This window comes from Cottoperca gobio, chromosome 6, assembly GCF_900634415.1.
Source record: "Cottoperca gobio chromosome 6, fCotGob3.1, whole genome shotgun sequence".
NCBI classification, from domain to species: Eukaryota; Metazoa; Chordata; class Actinopteri; order Perciformes; family Bovichtidae; genus Cottoperca; species Cottoperca gobio.
Genome location: NC_041360.1, coordinates 14,994,377 through 15,019,780, shown reverse-complemented (window position 1 = coordinate 15,019,780; position 25,404 = coordinate 14,994,377). Strand labels below are relative to the sequence as shown.

The 25,404-nt window shown below is 43.4% G+C and overlaps 1 protein-coding gene across 1 annotated transcript in view; it reads right to left on the bottom strand.

Annotated features, from left to right (window-relative positions):
* The window catches only part of igf1ra (insulin-like growth factor 1a receptor), a 72,944-nt gene that overhangs the window by 39,571 nt on the left and 7,969 nt on the right, over positions 1-25,404 (bottom strand). The window contains exon 2 of the mRNA XM_029434070.1: positions 23,518-24,081. Within this exon, the coding sequence (XP_029289930.1) occupies positions 23,518-24,081 (564 nt within the window). The remainder of the gene's footprint in view (positions 1-23,517; positions 24,082-25,404) is intronic.

Genomic DNA, 25,404 nt, shown 5'->3' with positions numbered 1-25,404 from the left:
AGGCTGTGCTGCATAGTGTGGTTAAGGCTGCCTGGCTATTTATATGTGTCCCTCCTTCAGAGAAGGAAGCCGCTTCTATTGGATCCAGATGTGAGAAGAAGGACAGACAGCAGCCCGACTGAAAGGTGGCAGCCTGGACCCAGCAGAGGTTCTGCTGCTGCACAGCTACTATGTTCTGTCATTTACGAGACACCTACTTTAGTCTACTACGACAAGGACGAGAACAAGTTTACATTCACCTTTGAAGTGGAACAACATGTCATGATAAAGTGAATTGTTGTGATGAAAAGAGTATTCAAGTTAATTATCATTTTGTATGATAAGATAAGACAGAACTTTATTAATCTCCAAGGAAATTCTTGTGCCAGAGATTGCTCAAAGATTACAACAATATAAGAATATAAAACACAGAGTAATACATGTAAAGTGTATAAGAAGTAATATATGCAAAATAGAATAGGAATAAAAGTAAGATAAATTAGTCAAATAATTCAAATAAAATAGAAAAGTAATATTGCGCATGATACTGAGAGTAATATTGGTAATGATATTGAAAAAATACAAAATAAGTAGAAAAGTTAAGTTTCCTTTAGATGGAAAAAAGAAAAAGGAAAACCACATGTAGATAAATGCACATTCACACATAACTGTGGTGACTGAATCTGTATCTAGATCTATCTTTGGATATACATATTTCATTGACCCAGGTCAAGCTGCGTGGGTGAGTCATGGGATGAAGTGGTTAAGGTAGAAAGCATTCTTCTGACAAGCTAAGGTCGCAGCCCCATCAGAAGCTTCAAAGATGAAATCATGCAGCGCTCAGCCAGCCAACTAACATAACTTAACACTGCTCTCCTCCTCCCCCTGCTTGACCATGGCACTTGAATGACAATGAGGGCTTGTGAGACAGGGCTAAATGTGTTGTGACCCCTAATGATGGATTGCCAGTGGCCAGCCCCCAGCGGGCTACAAGCCCATTGATCCACTAGAGGATTCAATGACACATCATTAATCCCTAGGCTGAGCTCCCGCAGATGTAAAGGTGGAGACTAGGCGAGGGAAGAGACGGACGAAGGCCCTTGTTACTTTCCTCCAGAAAAAGTTGAAATGACGGAAGAACTTGCCGGTCTGTCCGTCAGTTTACAGCTTCTGTGCTTCTCTCACTATGACTGCGTATGTCCTTCTGTCTAAGTCAGGCCCTTACGGCCACTGGACAAGACACAGACAGACATTAGAGGTGGCGGACAGCTGCTAATCTAGTCACATCTGGCTCTATCATCCCACACTTATGCTTCTTCCACAGTGAATGGATACGGATAGGAAAGAGTATTTTCAGAAATGCCAAATTGATCCCTTGATCCACTGTTGCATCAGATATGTCTGGCATGAGATAGTTGACGCAAGCACAGACACACACGCACGCACGCACGCACACAGTTTGCGGTGGTGGGACGTGAGGTCTGAACAGGAGCTATTGTGAACTGCGCTACCAGGCAGCCACGCTGACTGGGGCCCATTCGCTCCTCTGATATGGCTTGAGTCTGAACACCGACGTCAGCCCACAAGCAGCTCGCGTGACGTCGGCACATGTGTGCTTTGACCAGGCGCCTGAATGGGCCGGTTTCACACAGAAGGAGGAGGAGGAGAGGATGGAAGGAAGCACGATCCGGATGTCACAGCTGTCTGCGGCCCCCCAAAACAGAAATTGAGATCAGCTTTGACGAGAGCAGGCAAAATTAAGGCCCAGTATTTTATAGCAAGCATCACTGTCAGTGTAATGGTATAATTATGTGTCTGCTCTCAAATAACTCTGAGGCATTCCTAGTGCCCACAGTAGGGCCAGTGTTCAAATAAAACAGCACTATCTGGTTGACCAGCGGCTGCTGGCTTGATTTGAAAGAGAAGTGATACAGATGGCAACTGAGACAGAAATAAGAGTAAATCATTCCACCAGGCAGGGCTAGATCAGTGTCATGTCAGAATGGATAAACAGGTTTCTTGGAATACATTTGACCTTTGTGTAAGTCAATATTCTCCTCTCTACCTTGAGTAATACAATGTTGTGTTCTGTTTTCTCTGGTAACAAAGACAGCCATGGTTGGTGCTATATTACATTTGCTAATAAAGTACATCCTGATGCTGAACTAACTGAGTTGTCTGTTTGACTGGACTTAAAACGTGCGGAGCAATGTGTCAATGGTAATAAAAATAAATTAAATAAAAAGTAGGCTTTTCCTGTGAAGTTAAATCTTTCTCTTTGGGTCGCTTAAATACAGGCGCACAAATACCGACTCCAGAGCACATTCCATTGATCCCTGTGTCGCCTCTGCAGCCTCCCAGTTCCCCGTTCTGCTGGCTCCACCCGCCCAGGCCACCCGCCACGAGGGAAGCGGGAGAACAGTCGGGCATTCCACAAGCCTACGTCCTATGCGACACAACCGCACCAACAGTGGGGCAGGATGAGTGGACCTCTACCTTCATAGCACACCCTGTCACACTCAATCACAACAACACACAGACTCCAAAACACTTTGGCAAAGGGCACAACATGAACATGTGAATGCTTTCTGATCCCTTTGGAGTATCTGTTGTCTTTACACATCACAGAAAGATTTTTGGTCTACTGTTTGACGAATGAACACTATCAAAATATCAAAAACTATCAAAATAGTTTTGAACTTGCGGCTGTTGACCAATGAGGAGTAAAGAGGGCCTAATAGGCTTAAGTCACTGTCCAGACTGCATACTGCTCTCCTAAGCCTGTTGGACCGGCTGTCTGTCTGCTTAAAGACAGACTAGAGAGCACCTTGCGCGAACGCACCCACCCACCCACTTGCGGGAGGGAATACCAAATGCATCCCAGCCTCCGGTCACCCCTCCCATCTGCTGCACCAACCGCCAAAATCAAATCACAACAACAGTAAAGAACCTGTGCTCGACTTCTCTGATTAAAACCTCAGGGGATAAAACCATGCACATTTATCCTCATCGCACATCTATGGTGCAAGCTTGACAACGAGTCATTTATTAGATGTTTGTTATTGTTGTATTTAACTTTTTATTCCTTAGATGCTGTGTCTTGTAGATCCCTAAAATGATTTAAATGAAAACCAAGGAGCACTCACTAAACCTTAACATATGATCCCAGTATTAGAGGATGTACACTGCAGCCCTGAGACAGACAAGAGCTATCAGCAATGAGCGAGAGTGTGTGTGTGTGTGTGTGTGTGTGTGTGTGTGTGTGTGTGTGTGTGTGTGTGTGTGTGTGTGTGCCTCAGCACTGCATTTTCCTCCACACTCTTGTCATTTGAGGTTGGGAAAGAGCATGTTCACTCAGCGGGATGGAGTTTGTTAGACCTCTCTCATCAGTGTACTATCTGCGCGCCCCCCCCCCCCCCCCCCCCCTGCTCTTCCTCCTCCCCCAGCCTACATTTCCTCTGGTGTTAACCAGATACTGCTGCGAGATGAACGACTACATTAATTGTCTTTGATAGCTCAGGGATCTGCTTTGTGCACAGGAGGGAACAACGTGTGCTGGGCAGGGTCATTTTGTACAACTGTGTAAGTGTGTTTGTGCCTTTGTGTAAATGTGCTTGCGTGCACGTTTACGGAAACAACTAAAAAAGTCTAAGTTTGGACCATACGTCATGGGCGATTTGTCCCTTTGCTCCCACTCTAAATGAAGCTCATAATGGAACATGGCAGCGGGCTCTTAACCCCACTTTGTCAGATGGACACATGGCTGCGTCTGGTCTCGTGCTCTCCCCCTCTCTTGCAGAGGTGAGCCCCCATGTTAGGCAACCACAACTCTACCTCAAGCTCTCAGATTGCTGCAGCTGTCAGAGAAGGCCCAAAGGACTCTGAGCTCACTGAAGTGACACACCTCTCTGTCATACACACACATTCTCCCCGCCATCTTATTCTATCCATGTGAGGGGGGGGGGGGGGGGGGGGGTAAGGCTGTGAAGTGGTCACACTATGAGATAAAAACACACAGCAGGAGTGAATTGCAATGAACACCTGTGTCAAAGTAGCCACAGGTGTGCGGCCGTTATACATGGCCTCACACACACACCTGGGAGATTCTCTGTCTCCCCAAAACATCAGCATGCAGACGGTGTGGCAGAGCTACGCAGGTAGGGTTTGTGTTGTTGTGCAGCAGTGCTGTATCATTATGGCACCTTTCTCCGGAGGGTACCTCTGATCCAGTTACAGATTTAAACAATGGAGATGGTTCCAAGGCATACATCCCACTTATCCTCAGATCAAAAGGAGAACAGAACCCTGCAGAGACTTCAAAGGGTTCAACAGTCTAAACATTTGTGCAAATTTGTGGAATTCAGCACAGTTAATTGCGCCTGACCCGCAGTAGACCTAAATTCCAGCCCATTAATCAAATCCTGTGATGAAACAGACACAACAATTAAACCTGAAGTGTGAGGCATGTGAGAGATAGAGAAATCCACATCTACTAATTTGTATTTACACTGGAGGAAATAGCAGAAAGGCAGGCGACCTGGCACTTACTGCGAGAGTCAGTAAGTAGCCTTGAAGAAGACACCGTAGTGGGATGATATTCTAAAGAACATGATTGTGCATCTCTGGGGTTAGGGAAGAATGTAGGTGTCCATGCCAAGAGCAATGACGGCAACACAGCTGGATCATTACCCACTGCTCGACTTCATATAGAAACCATCAGCAGCCCATATAGCTCTAAGCTTAGCCCACACGCGACGCCTGAGCTTAATTGGACCCCGTCTAAACTTTGACGTCAGCGACGAATATGGGAAAAGACAACATTTAATTCAGAGGAAAAGCAACACCAGTGAACAGTGTGTCTATGCAGATTGTGCAGTGTTTGTGTGGCAAGCTCATATGGCCATTTACGATACAGCACAATAATCCTACTTAAGTAGAGAAAAACAATAGTTGTGTCGTCAGACTATTAAGAGGAATAAGAAGAAGTGGAATTTCTTAAAATACCCTGATTTGTTGGGGTCTTATGGGCTAAACACTGCATTCTGTAAAAGCTGAGCTGAGTGACGTCTCAGCGGATCACTTACCGTCATGCATTCTTTATTTGAGCCGCGTGCCTCTTGATTGCCTTAGATAACCTCACAAAAGCATGTTGAAGAATATGGGCTTTAAGTGGAAAGCAGCTAGACTTGAACAGAAGCTGTTTTACCTTAGACTCTCTTGCTGGTCTGGTGTATGGTGGTAAATGCCGGACATCCGCTGTTACAAAGCCTCACAAAGCTCTGGTGTCTACAAAGAAAACTCAACATAGCCTTTGAGGACTCATCCATATTTTCCACTTGATGGTATTCTGGGGGAAAATGACCCAAGGAAAAAGTAATGAGTCACCCAGTAGGCACGCTGGCTTACATTGTTTAACCATACTGATCCAGTGAATGGGGGTTACATGGAGGAAAGCTATTGAGCTGCCACAGGCCTGAACATGCTGAAACGTAGTGGATTGAGAAATTAAGTTTTAGAGGACAGGGGTTATGTCTTCCTCCTATCTGTGACATTACATAAAAGCGATATGGTGTTATCCTTTTGTAACAGTGGAAATGAACTGTCCTGACAGCAAAGACAGTAGTCTTTTATGTAATCCCTGTCACGACCCAGGCATTTTTTTGTTTTTTTATCCTGGGTAAGGAGGCCAACAGTGCCCACAGGCTGAGAGGAGGTCTTCCAGCTCAGCAGCTGTTCGGTGGAAGATCAGCAGGAGGATGAGGAGGAAGAGACCAGGAAGGAGGAGGAAGAATGAGGAAGAACGTGTATGGGATGGGAGTTGGGTAAGAACACAAGGAGGAGAGTTTGGTGATGGAGTGTCGACAGCTTTCAGCTATAGAGTTGGTCTAGAGTTTATCAGACAAAGCAAGTGATGAGGAAACAATAGGCATTCTTCCAGTTCTCCCTGTGAGGGTCAGACAGTGAAAAGAACAACCCCCCACATGCTGTGCCCTACAAAAGCATTTAAAGCAAAGCACTGTCTGTGTGTTACACAAGCTTTAACTAAGGCGTATACAGGGCATTAAGACCAACAGACAATTTCTTGAGGCAGACATGACATCACCGAGGGAATAATACAGACACTGTGACAATATGTAATACGCAGTAAGCCTGAGTCAATACCAATTGGCTCGTTTAACAGAATATGCACATTGTCTGCCCTCTTTGGCATCCCCCATTCCTCATTACTGTTGTTTCTCCCCCCTCCTTATCTCTTTCATAGACAGAGGAATCTTCAGTATGCAACAAGGATGCCAACAGAGAGAGCAGCCACAAGACAGAACTTAAGTAACCCTGGCTGACGGGGTAATATGTTACAGGACAGACAGAGATATGGGGAAGCTTAAGAGTCCTCCTGCTAAAATATAATTTCTTAGACAGTAAGATGAGTCTTCTTTGTTTATAATATTTGCTTGAGGTACATTCTGATTCTGTAAAGGACGAGGAAGTCTATCAGTAATCAGAGTACTGCTAAGGTAGATTGCGGGGCAACAGAAGCCACAAGTGACCAGTCAAGGCTGTGAAAGACATCAGCCCAATGAAATCACAGTAGAGACTTTTCTTTTCAACATCCACATGCTCTTGTTTCTTCCTGGTTTCTTCCATGAATGTAATGGAGCAGCACACTTTAGAAAACTCAATTAGTAGATTTATGGTTCTTGCTGTTCGTGCACACAGGCACACATTCGGCAGGAGAAGAGAGGAGAGCCGTTAACAGCGAGTAAAGGCTGCCCAGATGAGCAATGAAAGGCACTGGATCCAATAACACAGGGGCCATGCACCTATTACCTCTAAGGGATCAATTCAGAAGTGATAGCAGCAATGATAACCGATACTCAGATTAAATAAAACACTACGGTGCCAATATTCTAACACAGAAATCTAATTACTTTCTCAATTTAACCCCAATTCCACTCTCAATTTAGAAAACAATGAGGAGCTATCTTGTGTTTAGTGTTGATCCGACTAGCCCCGTGTCAGATGCTGAGTGTCCAATATTAACTGCCAGTGCAATGACTCTAGAATCACTGCATTGCCTAATAGAGTCAGTGATTTAACTGACTTCTATAAAGAGTCCAAACTAAACTAACAGACCATAAATGGCCACTTGTAAGAGGCTATCAGCACAAAAAGGCCAATTCATTTCTGCTTAGTAGCGCAGCTTACTTAGGTAGAACAATGACACTGAGAACTGTTGAGGGTATGAGGCCACACTTTAACTAACTTATGATCTTCACAGTTCATCAAAGTCATGGAGGCAGGGAAGATTGAGAGATAAGTAAAGGACTTGAAACAATAAATCACATGTGTTTCTGTTGTCTGAGATCAGAAGAGATGACAACGGCAGCCTCAACATTGTAATTCCAATCAGAAAGCCTTTACTCTCGGAGGATGCCCACGACAGACCTAAGATGGAGAAGGAAGCCAAGCAATTAACTGGAAAACTCACTGGTTCAACAGTCACGGTCTGGAAGCATTTTAATAAGCTGGAAACTATTTCCAAAATGGTTGATGGTTCCGATGCCGACCAGAGACAAAGGCCTGCATTGTAAAAGCATAGCGTGTATTTTTCTTCACTGATCAAGTTTACTGCCAAGAGGTAGGGAACAGGCGACAGACCAAAGAGCAGTCGCCGTTGTTTCTGTAGGCCCCACCTCCCCCCTCCCCCTTACTCCACCTCCTAACACACACACACACACACACACACACACACACACACACACACACACACACACACACACACACAGAAACAAACACAGCCTTCTCCACCACAAAGGCAGACATGCGAGACCTCCTCCATTGAGCGATGTCAGAAAAATACCACGCTGTAGACCATCCCCACAGTGGCCTGTCGCCAATATCCTGAATCAATCTGAAGTACAACAACCCTAATTTGGGCCATTCATAGGGTAAGTGTTTACATAAGAAAGTTAAAGTCAGTAAAACCACCAGAGATTCCTGGAATGGGTGTGTCACTTAGTTGACAGGAAAAAAATGAAAGGAGAGCGAAATAAATAATGTCACAGACAAACACACTTCCCAGCACAATGCTGCTGTTGCAATTACAGACACACGCCAGAGACAGAGATGCTTTTCATCGGCGTCTCCATGCGTCACCCTCATACATCAGCCCTACTCCACAGTTCTGTCAGTCAAACACAAACATATACACACAAATACAACACACACATATACACAAATATAGCTGACTGAAAGATTTTCCAATTTTCTGGCTGGTAAATGAAAAGATTTTTAGATTAACGTTTCAGTTCCTTCTCCACTCACTGTTTTAACAGCCTAGGCTGGTGGTGATTAGTTGAGGGGAAGCTATACCATTTGTCCCGGTCATAGATCAAAGCTGTGGGGTTACTGCTGGTACCATGGGGGTGACAGACTTGTTTGATCTTGACTTTGTCTTATATAGATGTAAATGTGGATGTGACCTCAATGCTGGGTGTGGGATATGAGAACCTTTTTCACTCTACTCATTCTCTTCCTCCAGTAGCCAGCCTCTCTAGCAGAACATGACCCGCCCAGGTCATACTCACTCTATAAATCAGGAGCTGCGTCTCCGTTGCTGCACTTAAAAAAAGAGGTTGCAGCGCTGCCTTTTTCTGCTGTGCCCCGAGAGGCTGCTTCCTCCCACTGTACCGGAGCCAAGAGTGTAAACACATGCTTATGTGCAGCATTTTCTGACACCCGCAGGCTCAAAGTGACGCTCCGAATGCAGAGGTGGTCGTCTCCATGGCAGCACCAAAGAGCACGTAGGGCAGAGCACGTACTTAAACGCTAGGAAGTAGTAACTTCCTAGATGTTTGCGTCCCAAAAATAAATCCCAAAACGCTAGTGTGTGCTGCTGTGTGGCTTAAAAGGAAACAAATATTGTAGTAGCATCACTTAGTTGATTTTAGTATACAGCGTTAAGATTTGTAGTGTGGCCACAAATTGAATGGAGATTGGTTAAGGGTTGTGTTAACAGAGGTTTTAGTGTAGAGAGAAAAAAGACAACAAAAACAAAATGACACAGAGGTGATCCTCCAAAAGAAGATTCTTAATAAAATGCTTAAACACAAATTCCACGATCTTAAAAACAGTTATTAATCCTTAAACTCTAGTGAGGCAGTGATTGGAAAAGGTCAAAGTCTCAAAAGCATCCCTGGTGGTCTGAAATATTCCCTTTACTTAGGCCATCAAGCTTGCGTAATTACACTATCCACTTTAGGTTTTCACTTAATTAAAACATTTGCCAGTGCAGGACAAGGTGTTAACACTTCCAGGTTTGTGATTCTATATGGCACCTTAACCCTTCACCAGGCTGAGGGGGGCAGCTGGGTTGTTTTTATGACCAGGCGGCCTTCCAGAGGCACAGAATGCGAATAATACCCCGGCTGCAGGGAGTAGGCCGGAGTCCAGCATAATTTACTGTTCCTCTGTATGTCAGTCATGCCTCTGGTGCCAACCCAGTGGCTCACAATCTGACTCATCCACACAGTCTGTACACCTAGGACTATCTTCAAGCACATGTAGTCCTGCCTCAGACATCAGATGAATCTGCCAGCCAGAGTTCACATGTTCAGACATGATCCATAATGGTCCAAAGAAGTGCTCCCATTGAACCCAACGCTCTCATCGCCGTGCTTGAAGATGAGTTATGGATTCTCCAGTGCTAATGTCGCAATTCACAGACCTTTCCACACCTCAGTGATAAAATGAAGTCCGTCTCACGCTCTCTTCACTTCCAGCACTCTCTCTTTCTATTGTTCTCATGCACCAGCAAAGTCATAGTGGGTCAGAGAAGCAGGCTACGGCCAGTTGAGGTTCAGTTGATAGAGTAAACCTGGCAGTATGCTTCAAATGAGAGCAAATTTGGCGTGTTGTCATGAACGAAGTCGCTACAGTGTGTCAGACCTGACTTTTTACAGATACGACGTGACCTAAAACTGGTCAACAGTGTCAAGTAAGTGGCTTAAGATGTGTTCATGTTATGTTCTGGTTCATTTTATATTACTCCATTTTTACTTACTTTTTACTTTGTGCATGCTCCCAGTGTGACTGCAGTGAATGAATGAATGCCACTAAATGAACACATCTGAAGGATCAACGAGCTATTAGAAAGTGGTAGATAGTACATGCTGTAATATCCAGTTACATGATACTACTCTCTAAAATCCTGCAGAACAGGGAAGATATAAAACAGGTAAAGGCTATACATCATATTACATTAGCACAATGTAGCCAAAGCGCAATATGCCCTGTTAATCTTTCAATCTCCACATGCTCTTCTAGACTCTACATAAGAATGACATTATTTGGTATTGTTTAGATTTTGTAGGATCTACAGGGAGTTGTGTCTGACTAGGGGAATAAAATGAGAACCCAAGCTCGCCATCTGAATTCACTTGAGCTACGAACAAAGTGTGTTGTGATGTGTGTGCCCACCACCACAAGGGGAAATATCAGGCTTGTGGACGTCTCTGTTCAGCCTCAGGCTAAGCACTCTTTCTACTCAACTGTCACTGGATCACCTATCGTCGACTTTCCCCATGCAGGAAACTTAAGGGGCCACACATTTCTCAAACTCTCAAACATCTATGTAGACAGGTCCATTGTGTTTATACATCCGCGTTAATACATGCAAGCATGAATGTTCAAGTGTGTGAACTTGTGTGTGTCGTTACTTAAGATGAAATTCATCACACATTCAGGGGGTGGTCACTGTCTGTGAGAAGACCCTTGTTACAGCACAGACAGTTCGACAGTTACAGTTAGAGAGTAGCACAGAATGAGTGAACATGCACTGCACAATAAACAGGGTGAAAGTGGGGGTGTGTTTCATGTTTAATCTAATGATATCCATTTATAACCATTGTCTATTTGTGTGGCACAATGCAGATGGTCTTTGTGCTCGAACCACTGGCTTGCTGACAAGCTGATCACGCTCCTTAATGACTCTGATGTAAACAAAATTAGCCAGTCATTTGAAAAATGGCATGTAGCAGAAGAAATGAGGGGGGGGGGAAATCCCGTACATGCATGCAACTTTGAGCCCGAGGAAACTGTACTCTGCAGTGCGGAAGAACGACCGGCATACGCAGAGCAGAAATATTAGCGTCACAATGCTACAGTTCCTTGAACAAAAGCTACTTTGTGCCTGAGCATGCTACAGGCATGCATACACATATATACATACAGTACATACAGTACATACAGTACATAGAGCACATGCCATACGCATACTGGGAGGCGGTGACACACACACACACCTTCTCGCACACCTCCCTGCCCCTGATTAGTTTTCAGGATGACAACACATCTAGAGTTGGGGTTTAAATGCATATAGGTTTTAACACATAGGTGTGTTACGCTGAGTTTATTGAGTTAATCTAAGACCCTTAAGAGTTGTCGTGCTAACATGGTGAAAACCGGTTCTTTTGTGTTTGAGCTCTCAAACCGAGTTATGGCCTCCAATCCGATTTGGATAAAGCTTTACAAACAGAAAAATGTCAAAAGCATGTCTGGAATGTAAATGTTTCAAAATAGCCATTCAGATTCAGCTATTGTATTATTTCTAAACATGAAGTTATATTGCTATTTGAAAATCAGACAAAGAAGGGGGGGGGGGGAGAATAGCATTACACCCTGTACAGTAAATAAAACATACAAAGGGTTGCCTTCATAGAGACCTTAGTAACAAAAGAGAAGTAACAAAAGACTTCTTAGTTTGGTTCACTGTAGCGGAAGACAGCTTACACTAATGTAGCGTTTGGATATATACAAAAGGATCGTGTCTGTCCTCTTTACATGAGGCTATTTTCATGTACAGAAAGAACAACATGCTAATGTTTTTGAACTTGAACCATGACTTTGTTTTCTATGTTTCTGCCTCCCTACCGCATTAAGGCATCATTCCTTTCCACCAAAAACTGATATTTTTGATGTGCGTCCATACTGTAGCTGCGAGCGTAAACAGCAGATAAACTAAAGTGTTGCGGCCCCTCTATTACCGGCTGAGAAAACAACAGAGAAAGTCAAAGCAGGATGAAGTTCGAGGGGTTTTCCTAAATAGAAGCATCAGTGTCATTAACCCACACACAGGCAGAGGAAGGGAGAATGAAAGAAAAGGGTTGGAAGATAATACCATATATTATGGAGGGAGGTAGGTGGAATGCCAAAACAAGCTTTTTACAAGCAAGTACATGTCTGTTTTAGAAAAGTGCTCACAACACTACATATAGGACAGAACAGCGTCTCACTGCTGGGAAGGGCTGAGACACGGACCACAACTGCAAATACACACGCATGGTGGATTTGAACTTACTCATCAACAGCGACTCATGGCATTTTTAAACCACATTACAGTTCAACGGTGAGGTATAATACAACAAAAGCTAAAGCAAGCTGGCGACCACAGCGAGGAAGATGGTACGGTAAATGAGTGAGTAATAAAATATGAATGAGAATGGGCGTTGTTTACATGCAAGCTGTGGGCTAGTGTCTGTCATGTTTATCAGACAGCCACAGAGAGAAAGATGATTCCTGACGCATACTCAAGTGCAAACAAGCCCCGCAAGCCTCGTCTCTGTAATTGATGCACTAATGGGAGTGGGTGGTGGAGGATGGCGTCGGAACTGAAGGGGGACGTGTCCAGACTGGGACTTCAAAAGGCCTTCTGGACGCTTATCAACAAATGCGCAAGAGGACGTACCAGATGAAAGGAGTGCTAATGCACCTCCACCCCCCCCCGTCAAGCATCCATTTTGCTCCATCAGCAGCAGACCCGAGGAGCCAGGCTGCCAAAGGAGGATACATAGTATGGAAACACACACAGACAAACAGGGCTGAGATATTATTCAATATTATCACTTATAATCCTTCAATTGTGTTATGATGATATGTTTATGTCATGTTATCGTTTTACAAACTTCTATTGTCCAAATTAATGATTCCAAGAAAATTGCAGTTAAAAGGGTTGGTTCACCAAAATAACACAATCCCAAAGCAGTTACCCAAGTCCCTTTACTAGCGTTTTCGAGATGATGAAGACCATGCAATATAGTTGAAAGCACCACTAAAGAAACTTGTAGATGGACTTTGAGTTGTCAAACTACTATTTTCAAGGGCAAGAATGAAAGTGTTACGAATTAAATAATAATAGCTACTAAAGGTTGCATTTCAACAGATTTGTCTCCATGACAACTGACAACGTTCATGATTTACAAAAAAATAAAAAAATTCTTACTTGTGGTATTTAGCTTTACAGATTTGGTTTGATTTGGATCACTAAATTATCCAGGATACTCCTGAGTTTGTGTTGATCGACACTGGGTATAAATGAGTATTTATAGTGGGGGAAAGCAAAACCGAAAAGTCGTTTTATATATTTATAATAAAAAGTACAGCGTGAAGGAACTGGTTTAACTGGAGGAAAATGAGAGACTTTCTTTTACAGGAAGAAAAGAACGGGGGGGAAAAACTCATTTTCAAATTTTATGTGGCACTTTGATTACAGTTGCTATATTGTGATATATACAAATACTGGACAAATCTTTGTCATGATATTGATTTTAACCACATCGCGCAGCCCTAGCCGAGATGACAAATCTCTCTGATGATCTCATTATGGGTCAGCACTGTGTTGTCATGCAGGTGTCCTGTGGGGTTACAGGCAAACAGACAACATTGTCCTGTCACTTTACCTTACCCTCTCTGCCACCATGGAGTCAGAATAATCTTTAATGTCCTGTGAGTCTAAAGCCAATTTAGCAAGGATGAATGAGGATAGTGGCAGCTCCCAGGTGGCGTGGCCTTTCCCTCCCCCCCTCCCAGCAGCAGGCAGAGATAGAGCTGCAGTGGGGAGCTCCAGAGACCTCTATATTTATCTGACACAGTAACAAGCCGCTGTCAGACTGCTGCGTGGTGCAGTTCAGCTGTACAGTTTCTCCTCAACCGAACCCCCCCCCCCCTCCCCCTCCCTTCACGAACTCTGCTCCGCTGTGGCCAGGGATGAGAGAAGCCGGGATGACACAGCAACATGTCATCACTTTGAGAGTCGTCGTCACATAAATATATAATGAGAAGAAATACACACAGGATTCTGGCACTATATTGCATCACACGCTGCTGGACTTCTCTACAGGAGGAGCCATATTTCAGAGTTGAGACCCATATTTCATCGAGGGCCACCCCGATGCTGACAAAGCACCAACTGGTGATTGCTGTGTTGGAGTGGCCCATTGAGGCGGCCGGCCAAGGAGCTGCCGGTCTGCCAAGAGAGTCATGCCAAGAGGGCTGGAGAAGGCAGAGGAGCCCCAGCCACCTGTGCCCATTAGGTTGCGTGCTGACAACTGCACTAGGCCCTGGGGATCCCACAAAAACAAGCTGCGGAGAGGAAGGAAGGTGATGCACCAGACAGGGTCAAGGTCATTTTTCAGTCATTGACAGAAAGCCCACTAATGATATTAGACAAGCCAGTCTGCTGTATGGATTGTTGACACTGAAAGATATACGGGGGAAGATTTGTAAAAAGCTGACAGGAAAATTCAGTTGGGAGCTAATATAACGTCAATACTCATGCTGGCTAACAGGGAACTTCAAGAAAGGATTTGAGGGGAAGTGTTGTTGCTGTCGCAGACATTTCATTTAGCGGTGTAATTCATAAGATTCCCTTTGTAATTTTATGATGCTCTTTCATCTCCTCATTGTGCACATGCTCCGAAAAAGAACAGACGGAAAAACACCGGTAGCACGCTGAGGCCTGCTTGATATCTCTTTTATAGATAGTACACAAAACACACCCATTAGATGGATGACTCATCCTGAGCTAAGCTGCTACAGGATACATTAACTGTTCTTTATTTATTGTACAATACCTTTTTATAGATATGATTATAAGATATATGCCTATTCAAACTTCTTGTGTACCTGGCAGCTTATTCAGTACCAAAGCTTCATTAAAGGTCATTAAGTTTAAAAACAGGACATCCCACATCAACACACACTGACATGCCCTTGGGAATTGGATCCGTTTTCAAAGAAACACACATTTCATCCATGTGTGGAGGGATCAGATCCCCCCACCCCCTCGCCTCCTTACCACACACACACACACACACACACACACACACACACACACACACACACACACACACACACACATACACACACACACGCAACAGGGGAAGAAAATAGAGGAGCAGTGTTTCTGTGACCTCAGTGAACCTGACTAACTATTCTGGCAAGGCAGGATACTCTCCTGTCCCTGCGGTATGCCAGCGTACATCCTCACCTCTGCAGGAGAGATTTGTCAGCATGAGATTTCTTTTTTCCCCACTGTGGAATTAACCCATGCTCCCAGAGCTTACTTGCAGGCATGGCACATTATCTCCCAGGGAGCACTGCCAAGCCAGCCCAGCAGTGAGTAAAGGGCTGGTCTGGCCTGCGCTATACAGAGGGATAGAACCGGCGGAGCATGCGGGCACGCAGACAGAGGCACGGCTCAGGCGTCAAGGGCAGGCAGAGGCAGCAGGTGTGGGCACTCGTTTCTCTCACCTTTGTGAGAGCTGTCACTAAAAAAGGCAGAGATAGCCCTCATCCTTCCTGACTTTTAGAGCAGGGGTGAAGGGAACCTACCACAGAGCAACCTGTGAGAGGAAGTTATATATTCACGCAGAATTATGAATGAGTGGTAAGAGCAAAGAATGAGTCACGGCTTCAGAGCTGTACAGCCAGAGGCAGCAGGCTGCCTATCACCAGAGGCGATGGGAGGCTCAAATATGCATCAAACAGGCTGGAAACACACTACACACTGGGCTGACACAAACATTCACAAGCACACACATAATCGAACACAGCAGGCACAGTCACAGTTGACACACACAACCTGGGCACAAGTTGAGGAAAATGTGTAAACGAAGAGGGATGGCACATGAGAGAGGAGTTGGAGTGCATGAGTATCGGTGTATTTGTGTGTAAGAGTGTCAGTCGGTCTCTTTGGAGGCTAGCAGCATGACACATGGGTCCTATTTTAGTCAATCAAGTCTATGAGAGGAAACTTAGGAAAAGAGGCCAATCTGTCAGTGCTTTGAGAGGAGTCCTTTGTAGGCCACAGAGGACAGGAGTCGGATAAACTCACGGCACTCGCCATCAATGGACAATAAGCCCCGCTGTTCATACATGGACAATAACACACTGTATAACTATGTCATCATGAATGAACTTTGCTAACTTGAAATAATCAAATAGAAATTATGCAGAGAAAGACACTGTTGTTGACATTAAAAGTTAGCAAGAGCAGTCAACACGTGTCTGTGGCTTTTCATGAGTTTGACCACACTCTGCTCAAGCAGTGAGGCAAATATAATATGTTACAATTTTGCGTTTGGGAGGAACTCAAAACAAATTAAAGCATGAGGCAAAAAGAATTCCATTCTGACCAATCACACTCGCCACTCGTGCTGCAGGCCTCTCAAAAGTCCAAAGGCAACCAATAAAACCAATTGAGCAGAAAAACTATTTGTAACCAAACAGAGTTTTTCCCCTTGCTTTAAGAGGGCTCAGGTTCTGGGTACTCAGTGAAGAAGGTCTCTGTTTTGGATGAATGTACTAACATTGGGTGGTAACACTTCCCAAGAATGACATTTATGAATGTGACCTAGATGGGAGAAAATGTGGCAAAGGCCAGGAGAGGGAAGGAGACGGAGGGAGGGATGCAGATGGAATGTACTGAGACAGAAATTGCACGCACACGCACAGACACACACACACACACGCACACACACACGCGCACACACACAGACAGGTCTTTGATAGATAGATGAAAAGAACAACTGAATTAGCTTATATAGCTTTATTTATAGCATGCTAATACAACCAAAATTTGCTGAAATGACTATCAACTATGAAACATGTGGTTTAGATGAGTACTATAACATTTGTATTACTCACTATTAATTACTCACACATTTGTGAAATGCACATGTTCACACTCTTGCAGAGAGTTAGAAACACAGATTGATTCTACTATCATATCTGTCCACTAAATATGAAGCTACAGCCAGCAGCCACTTAGCTTAGCTTAGCATAAAGACTGGAAATAGGGGGAAACAGCTAGCTTGGCTCTGTCCAAACGTAACAACCAGAACCGCAAAAGCTCACAAAGTAACAAATTGTATTATATTAGTTTAAATCAGTAATAAATACTGAATTGTGGTTTCATATTGTGTGGAAATGTTGTAGCTTCATATTTCCAGTACACATTTGAGATGTTGTACAAAGCAAATAAGCATATTTCCTAAAATATTTATCTATTCCTTGATAAAATGCTACTATGACTTGCTGATAACGTTATAAGGCTAGCAGTACATTACAGCCTGTGTGCTAAAATAACTACAATAAAATGTTGTTATAGAAAAGTTTTTCTTAATTTTCATTCATTTACTGACTTAAATCTGGATATCAACACGTGCAGGCGATAGATGTAAAGTTAAGATGATGTTTCACGTCAGAGATGTCCCCACTGAGGTACAGAACATACCACAGCTGTAAAGAAATAACAAGAGAAGCTGTCTTGTATGCACTCTCGCTCGAACGCAAACGCATGCACGCTATTTACAGCCTGTTGTCGCTTCTCTTGCCCTTGGACCACTGTTTAAAAAAGACATAAGCGTCTAAGAACCCATAGAAAATGAAGGGCTGCCGTGAAAGGAGCTTTGTCTGCTTTCTCTAATGTATTTATTTCAATGACACGGAGTTGAAACACTGTGAATCAATAGTCCCCAGTCCTCTGGGGAAATAATAAAGACAAGGGCATGCACGCGCACAAACAGTACCAGTACTACTGTGTCTCGCGCGTTGAATACATTCCACCTGAAGTTACCTACAAGGGCCGTCAGCAGTAGTGTGTTGAAACTCTGGGCAGTTACCAAGTACAAGCCTAGTTTCTCCTTTCCCAGGACGCTGTGGTGACCCGGTGAACAGAAGGAACATGCGAGTGGAGAACATGATGGATCTGATTACTCCATCTTTAGTCTGGTCGTTGTGTGAAGGCGGGAATGAATGAGTCTGATCGACATGAGTGCCATCTCTTTGGCACTCACACTGGCACACTGCCTAAGCTTTGTACAAAATGGAGCAGAGTGCAGGCGAGTAGCTCATGCCGGGTGGAAACATCAGATGTATGGGTACTGAGTCATGGTGCTGAATGTGCCCCCAGGAAAGCACGGGGCTGTCAAGACTGGAATTTGAGCCCTTTTCTGCATCCTGCCCTTATAACCGCATGACTTTGATAAGCTTCAGAAAAGCTATTAAATATTTAAAAGCTTCCTTGTATCTGCTGTTGAATGTTGATTAAACAAAAGCGACTGACAGAGGAACATAAGAACTCGGCCCGGCTTGGCACACAACACCCTCAAACAAACACAAAATAGACCTACATCACTATAGTGAGTTTAGCTTCTTCTTATTGCAAACACATAGTCTCTGTATGGCCCTGCACATGTAGTCTGCACATAAAGCCTGTGCTGTGAATTTCCCCCTCTGTATCCCCTCACAACTGCAATGAGTAAGCCAGCAGGAATTTCTACCTTATATACTTAAAGGGGCAGACTCATTCCACCCAACTTAACAAACATGCCTTGTACCTAAAGTATCAATAAATCTAGCTCTTAGCCAGCACAAACAGAGCATCATTTCTGCTCAGTTCGATCTTTCTGCAACCAATCTTGACAATAAGAAGTATGAGCTCACAAAATCAATTTACAAAAGCCTCTGAGGGAAAAGGAGGATTTGCATTCTGTTTTCTTTCTGATTAATGTATATTTTATTATCAATAACGTTTTGACTGAATTAATTAGCACAGAGAGCCAGAAAGATGACCAACAGGTCATCTTTCTTCAGAAAAAAATATCTATTAACAATTAGTTGGATGCGGTTTTAAAAGATAAGCATCCTGATATTGTGTATTTTGTCAATAAATCTGAAGAAAGACCAAAACCAACAATTGATCCTCGTAGTATTGTCTGTGTAGCCACAGCCTCACAAGTGTCCAATAAATATTATAACACAATATTGAGATCCACCACTGCCACTCGCTGTCGGCTATTTTGAGGCGATCACACATACATCATTGTGGTGGCAGAAATACTTGCTAATGCACTAAATTTAACTGAAAATAAAACTGAAAGTGAAAAATACACTATTTCCTCCTGTTTGAGTAACATTTGCTAAAATCTAGAGTGCCCAGCTTTAAAAGAAAATTATTATTTTTGGTTGTAAATGACACAATTTATTTGTGACTCCTTTTTAAAGATTGACATCTTAAGTAGGAACCAAAGGCCTTGGGGCTAAGTGCCATAAATAGTGGAGGGAAGTCAGCATTGCAAGACAGATTGTGTGTTTTGGTTCTTTCATTTGTTGAAAATAAGATAAAAAAAACTCTATCAAAAGATATCACACTGTAGAAGTACCACAAATAAAATAAACGATAACAGAAAGAGTAGGGAAAAAAATATTTTGTCTGACCGTATAAACCTGCTTACCCTACATCCTCTAAAAGAAACTGTTTTACCCTGCTGTGAAGTGGCCTTAGGTCAGAGCACTCAGACCAGAGATATCAAGTGGGTCTCTGGCAAGGAGGGAGTAAACATATTATCAAATGCAAAAGTCTCCCGGGCGGGTGGAGAGCTCTCCCAACTGCCGGGGCTCCAAAATGCTTTCGCTCTGCTATGTTTCTTCTGGGTTCAGTACAAGGACACACAGAGCAAAGACTGTCTGTGGCATAACAGGACAGCAGGTCTCCTTACGTCAAATTTCACCTTACACAACTACAACTTCAGACGCTAAAATGCAAACTGACAGAGCGCAACTTTCAACCTCAGTATTGCTTTCTCAAAAAGCAAAGGTAGATTTCAGTATTTGGAAATGTTATTCATGAAACACTCACAGACAGACTTGACTTCTGACATAATGCAACATTCAGGACATGATGTTCCTTTTTAAATCCGACAGCATACTGTAAGTTAATAATCTGTCACATAAAGAAGGCATGTGAGCGACGGGAGGACTAGAGAGTGTGTGCCTCACTGTGGAGCAATGAAGACAAACCTGCCCCTAGACTGGGCATGGACACAGCAGCATGCTTTCCTGCTCGTCTGCCTAATTTTAAAAGCCTCTTGTCTATCTGGCTTTGGCTCAGGTTCAGGGACAGAAGGAAGGCCTCTCTGCAGCAAACCCAGAGACCTGAGGAGGCTATTTGAAGCAGGCCAGACAGTTTTTAGTCACGGGATCCCCCAAAACTCAAAGCAAACAGCGTGCGGTGTCAAAGGATCCAGGGCCTGGCCAAACAAGCCGGTTGGCTATGACCACTGCAGTGATGAAAGAATGTCTCCTGACAAGTAAACAGCGGAGAGATATCTGCAGCCAGAGCTGTTAACAGAGCCTGATAAGCCCTGCAGAAAAGACTGAGGTGAAAATAGAGGAGGAAACACCGGCAGAACAACCGACAAGGACAATCAGAGACGAGATCCAGGCTGAGGCTAAGCGAAGTCGAGAACCCTAGGGAAGAAGAAACGGACAGACAGCGTGTACGAAGAGGGGGAAAGCAGCGGCAGGGAAGATTTAAGGCGAAGCGTGGAGGGGGTGGAGGAGGAGGTATGAAAAAAACAAGGGGAGTGACGGGCATTTTTCAACCCTTCAAGCACTGTGCTTTAGCGAGAGCTTGCTGTTAAGCTTGTATACTTGACATTTGTCTAACATTTCCCCTCAGTGCCCCTCCTCCTGTGTACGGCTCCTCCGTCAGGGCCTCTCTACGCATCGTTCTCTGCCACTAAAAAGCACCTAGAACCTCTGCTCCAATCTGCACATCCCTACACGGTCACTCCCACTCACTTCCATCCAGCCACAAACGCAGCATTAACCTGGATCATATATACATTCCACTCTCATCTAATATACCCCAAACTGTTGTGGGAAACAGTATCTGGTAGGTGGACAAACATGTGGAAAGAGAAGTTTTGTGCCCTGTGAAGAACTAGAAGGCCCAGAGGCTAAAAGGCAGACAGCACTCCCTCTTTATGTAGTGTAATTAAAGAGGAGGCCGGGCCATATTGACTACAAAACCACTGAATGCCCTTGAAGGAACATCTGTACTGGAGAAAAACAAGACAATTATGCAGAGGGGTGGAGGGAGGAGAGAGGAATCTTAAACAGGAAGGAGAGAGGTAGACACATCAAACCTTTCAAAAGATAGGGGTGGGAAATGTTATCTGTGCATGAAGCCTGGAATATTAACAGAGCTCTAGCTTTATTCTGTCCTATTATTGCTTCACCAACTCCTCCTTTTTCCCCCACTGTGATGCTCCCCAAAGCCTTTATCTGCAGCCTTGAGACCTCAGGGCCTTCTAGATGAATGCATTTACACTGACCTCGGCCTCATGGAGAAGTGAACTCTCAAGTCCGACGTGTGAGAACAACAGAGTTTTACCACAAAACACTACATAGTATCTAGTGTGGGATGAGCAGACGTGAGATGAAGGTCATCCACAATGCAGTATTTTGAAGAAGAAGAAAAAGGTTTAGGAATGTTTTGTTTTGTTTTTTGAACAAAAAACTGTTCAATGCATTGATAACAACATGCAGGGAGCGACGGCAAGTCTAGGCATCCAATAAATAAACAGAGGAACAACAATAAACACCATAGCTTTTCTATAGAGACAGACGTGGTCACTAGGGAAAGGACGCAAACTTAATTTCCACTATTTGCTCTGCGGGGTCCCTGGGGGTGAAGGAGGGTGGTGTTTGAGAGTCCCAACTACGGGAGCTGTACACAGGTCTTCAAAAGAAAAGGGCTGGAGGAATATTTTCCCACCATTATTTCACACAGATGAGAGGACAGAGAAAATGGCACGGAGCAGTAGTCTGAAACAAGTTTTCTACGCCAATACAAAAGTCAAGTTTGACATAATCCTTTTCACCAAGAAAAAAAACATGTATCCGTTTTATTCACTCCACTGATGTATGGTACAATGTGGGTATTCAGACTCTAGAGAAAGGGAAATACAAGAGGTCAGTCTCTCCCAATATGTTAATGGTCTATGTAAAATAAACAAATACAAGGGAAATAAAGCAGAAGCTGCTGCATTGATATCACACTCTCAACCACACACAAACAACACCTGTAACTATCAAAGCAAAGCAGCAGAAAGATGGAAGGCAATAACTCCTATTATGCATCTAAAGAGGCTTTGAGTAACCATTTCTACACACAAAACAATAACATCTAGAAGAGTTTTTGGCACTTTGACAGAGTCTAAAGGAAATTAAAGCACCATTGATGTAATTTAATTCCTTAAAAGATATGTTAATAGACTTTTCTGAATGTTTGTGATAGGGCAATGTTTTATTATTAATTGTAGTCTGTGAAGGAACTTGAACCTCTGATAAAAAATGACCTTCGCAAACCCTCTGCACCCTTTGAGAAATGTAGCCTAAGGAAACAACTAGGAGCTTGTTATCTTCAAAATAGCTGCATGAAAAGTGATACAGCCAAGAAACATGATATTTAAAAATTCTTGGATTTTATGTCAGACAGAACTGAACATTTCATCAACAGCTCAGCTTAGTCTGTCTGTGTCAAACAGGCTGCAGAAGTACATTACAAAGGCTTGAACTGTCTTCTACAGTAGTGCTGAAGAGGCACGAGACAACTGATCTGGTTGTCCCAATTTCTAAATCAAAAAAGCACAAGCTGTCTCTCACTCTGAAATCTGAGAGAGAAAGAGCGTGAAGATATGCAATGTTGCCACAAGCTGAAACACTTGTCTTGAGGTACGAATGACAAACTGAGCACAAATAAAGATAACTAAATTAAAAACCAGCAGATCGAGAGGAATGTATATTTCTATATATGATATGACCCTACTCTGAACCGTTTTTAAAAATGCATGACCCTACCATTCGGCCAAAGTTAAACAAGGATGACCCTCTCCCAAATTCTTCAATATACCCCTTTTCATAAATTGCAAAAAGTCCCTAAGGCAAATATTTAACTGACATGGTCCAGACAGGTAGACTAGCTCATTTCTTGGCAGAGCTGCTTTAACCTCAACTGAGTATGCCTTTCTAATACCCGGTGCTCTATATTGCAGCCATCCTTCACTCCACAAATAGCCTGATCTAAAGACAAGGTCTCTATAATGAACAGAGAGGAAATGTTTGCACTGGCCCGTGGACAATCCTGCAGCCTGACGGAAATGAAGGAAAAACACTGCATAGATTCATGGGATTTGTTCGCTGGTGAAAAAATGCCCAATTTCAGAATGTTTATAAGACTGGAAACCACCTACGTAGATCAAAGTCACATCCGCATTTACTGGACTTGTATCACAAAATGTTGCCGCCATTATCAAACCGTATTTAGCAAACATCACCTTTAAAGCTGCTTTATTCTTTCTCCACTTCTGCTGGGATAAAGTATGAAGTAAAACACCATGGAATTCAGGTTACCTTTCTGGCACTGGTTGGAGGTCCAGCAGCGGTAGTCATAGTTGTCATTGAACGACGTCCTCTGACAAAGAGGGTTATCCTCCATGATGCCTGGGCAGACATTGTCACACTCCTTTGCCTTCTTATTCCCATTGATAACGTTGTTGAACCCAGCATTCATAATGAGAGACCAGTCCACAGAGTCCAGGTAGCAGAGCTCAGGGTTCTTTTCAATCCTCATGGCCCCCCGGGTGATGTTCCTCAGGTTGTACAGGCCGATGTCCTTCAGGCTTGTCATCTCGTAGATCACCAGGGCGTAGTTGTAAAAGAGATTGCGCCCGCGGATGACACTCAGGTTGGGGAAGAGCATGCTGAGGCTGTCCAGGCCCGAGACGCGAAACAGCAGCAGGTAGTCGGTGATGACGGTCAGCTTTGGGAAGCTGAGGGAGCGGAAAACCTCCTGGTGGATGTTGTTGGTCTTGTCGTTGATGAGGAGGATCTGCAGGTAGCCCTCCACCACCGTACAGTTCTCCAGCCGCTTGAACTCGCTGATCTCATTTCGGATGTCGATGCTCGGACCACAGACTGGAAGACACAGAGAGACAACTCATGAATGTGCATCTTCATTTTCTTAACCAAGAACTCAAAAACGCATGTACAATAGAAAGCATTACAGATTTTCTTTTGTATCAATAAGGAACGTAACAGAAGTGTTTGGTGGGCAATACAGCAATGCTACGTATAGATTAGCATGTACATTACTTTTGCCAAAAGATTTTAATTATAATAATCTTCTTGAAGCATATAATCCTGTTAGTCAAGATGGTAAGGCTGACTACGCTGGCAACATGCCGCACATACTAATAAAACAGAGCTCTGAAGAAGACAGTGTGTGCAGAGCAGAGAATCATGTTTTTAGCAACATTGTATAAAAGAAGTTCATGTTGTCTCAGGCATGCATTTGTATCATAAGAGAAGTTATCATCAGGGTCAGCTGAAGTCAAGACATTTTAACATGGAGGTAACTTGTTATTTAGTCTCATGATGAGGTTCACAAGTTTACATGTTGATACACCTTCTGCATCATATCATTTCTCTGTGAAATGTTGCCTCCGTCACCTCAGATAACCCTAGCGTTTGAATAAGCCATTCCTCTGGCCTCCGAAAACAACACTTGAAACCACAGTGCCTGGAGCGTTCTCCAACACCACACACACACACAGACACACAGAAACACACACACACACACACACACACAGACACACAGAAACACACACACACACACAGACACACACAGACAACAAAGACACCATTTATTATTGATGACAATCAACTCTCCATCTAATCGTGACTATCAATTACTACACCTGGGAATTAATGGTAGATGATATTCTCATGATGTTATTGTGCTCTGATGCAGTGGTTCCATTACCCTTTTTGTCTGATGTACCTTTCAGCCCCGACAAATGAAATGAGCTCAAGAACCCCTTTATCGACACCACCCCACCACATGTTCCAAATGTATCTTATTTAAACACTATTAATGATATAAAAGTGGATATCGTAAAAACAAAAATGCAATTGAAATATTAATGTTACGGTAGGTTTGGTCAAGTTTACCATTCATACCACTTTTACATTTAAACCGTTTATCCAGTATTTAAAACTATAACTATTTACTTTTAGCTCACCGTTTTAACCATTTAGCCATTATTTTTAGAAAACTATTTTAACAATTTATCTAAAAGGTCTTTTAGCTAACTATTTTAACCAATTATACCATTTTGAATATGTAATCATTACTTTTAGTTCAATATTTTAACATTGTATCCATTAGGCTTTTGGCTAACTATTTTAACCAATTAGGCTATTTTAAACATTCATACAATGCTTTTAGCAATCTCTTTC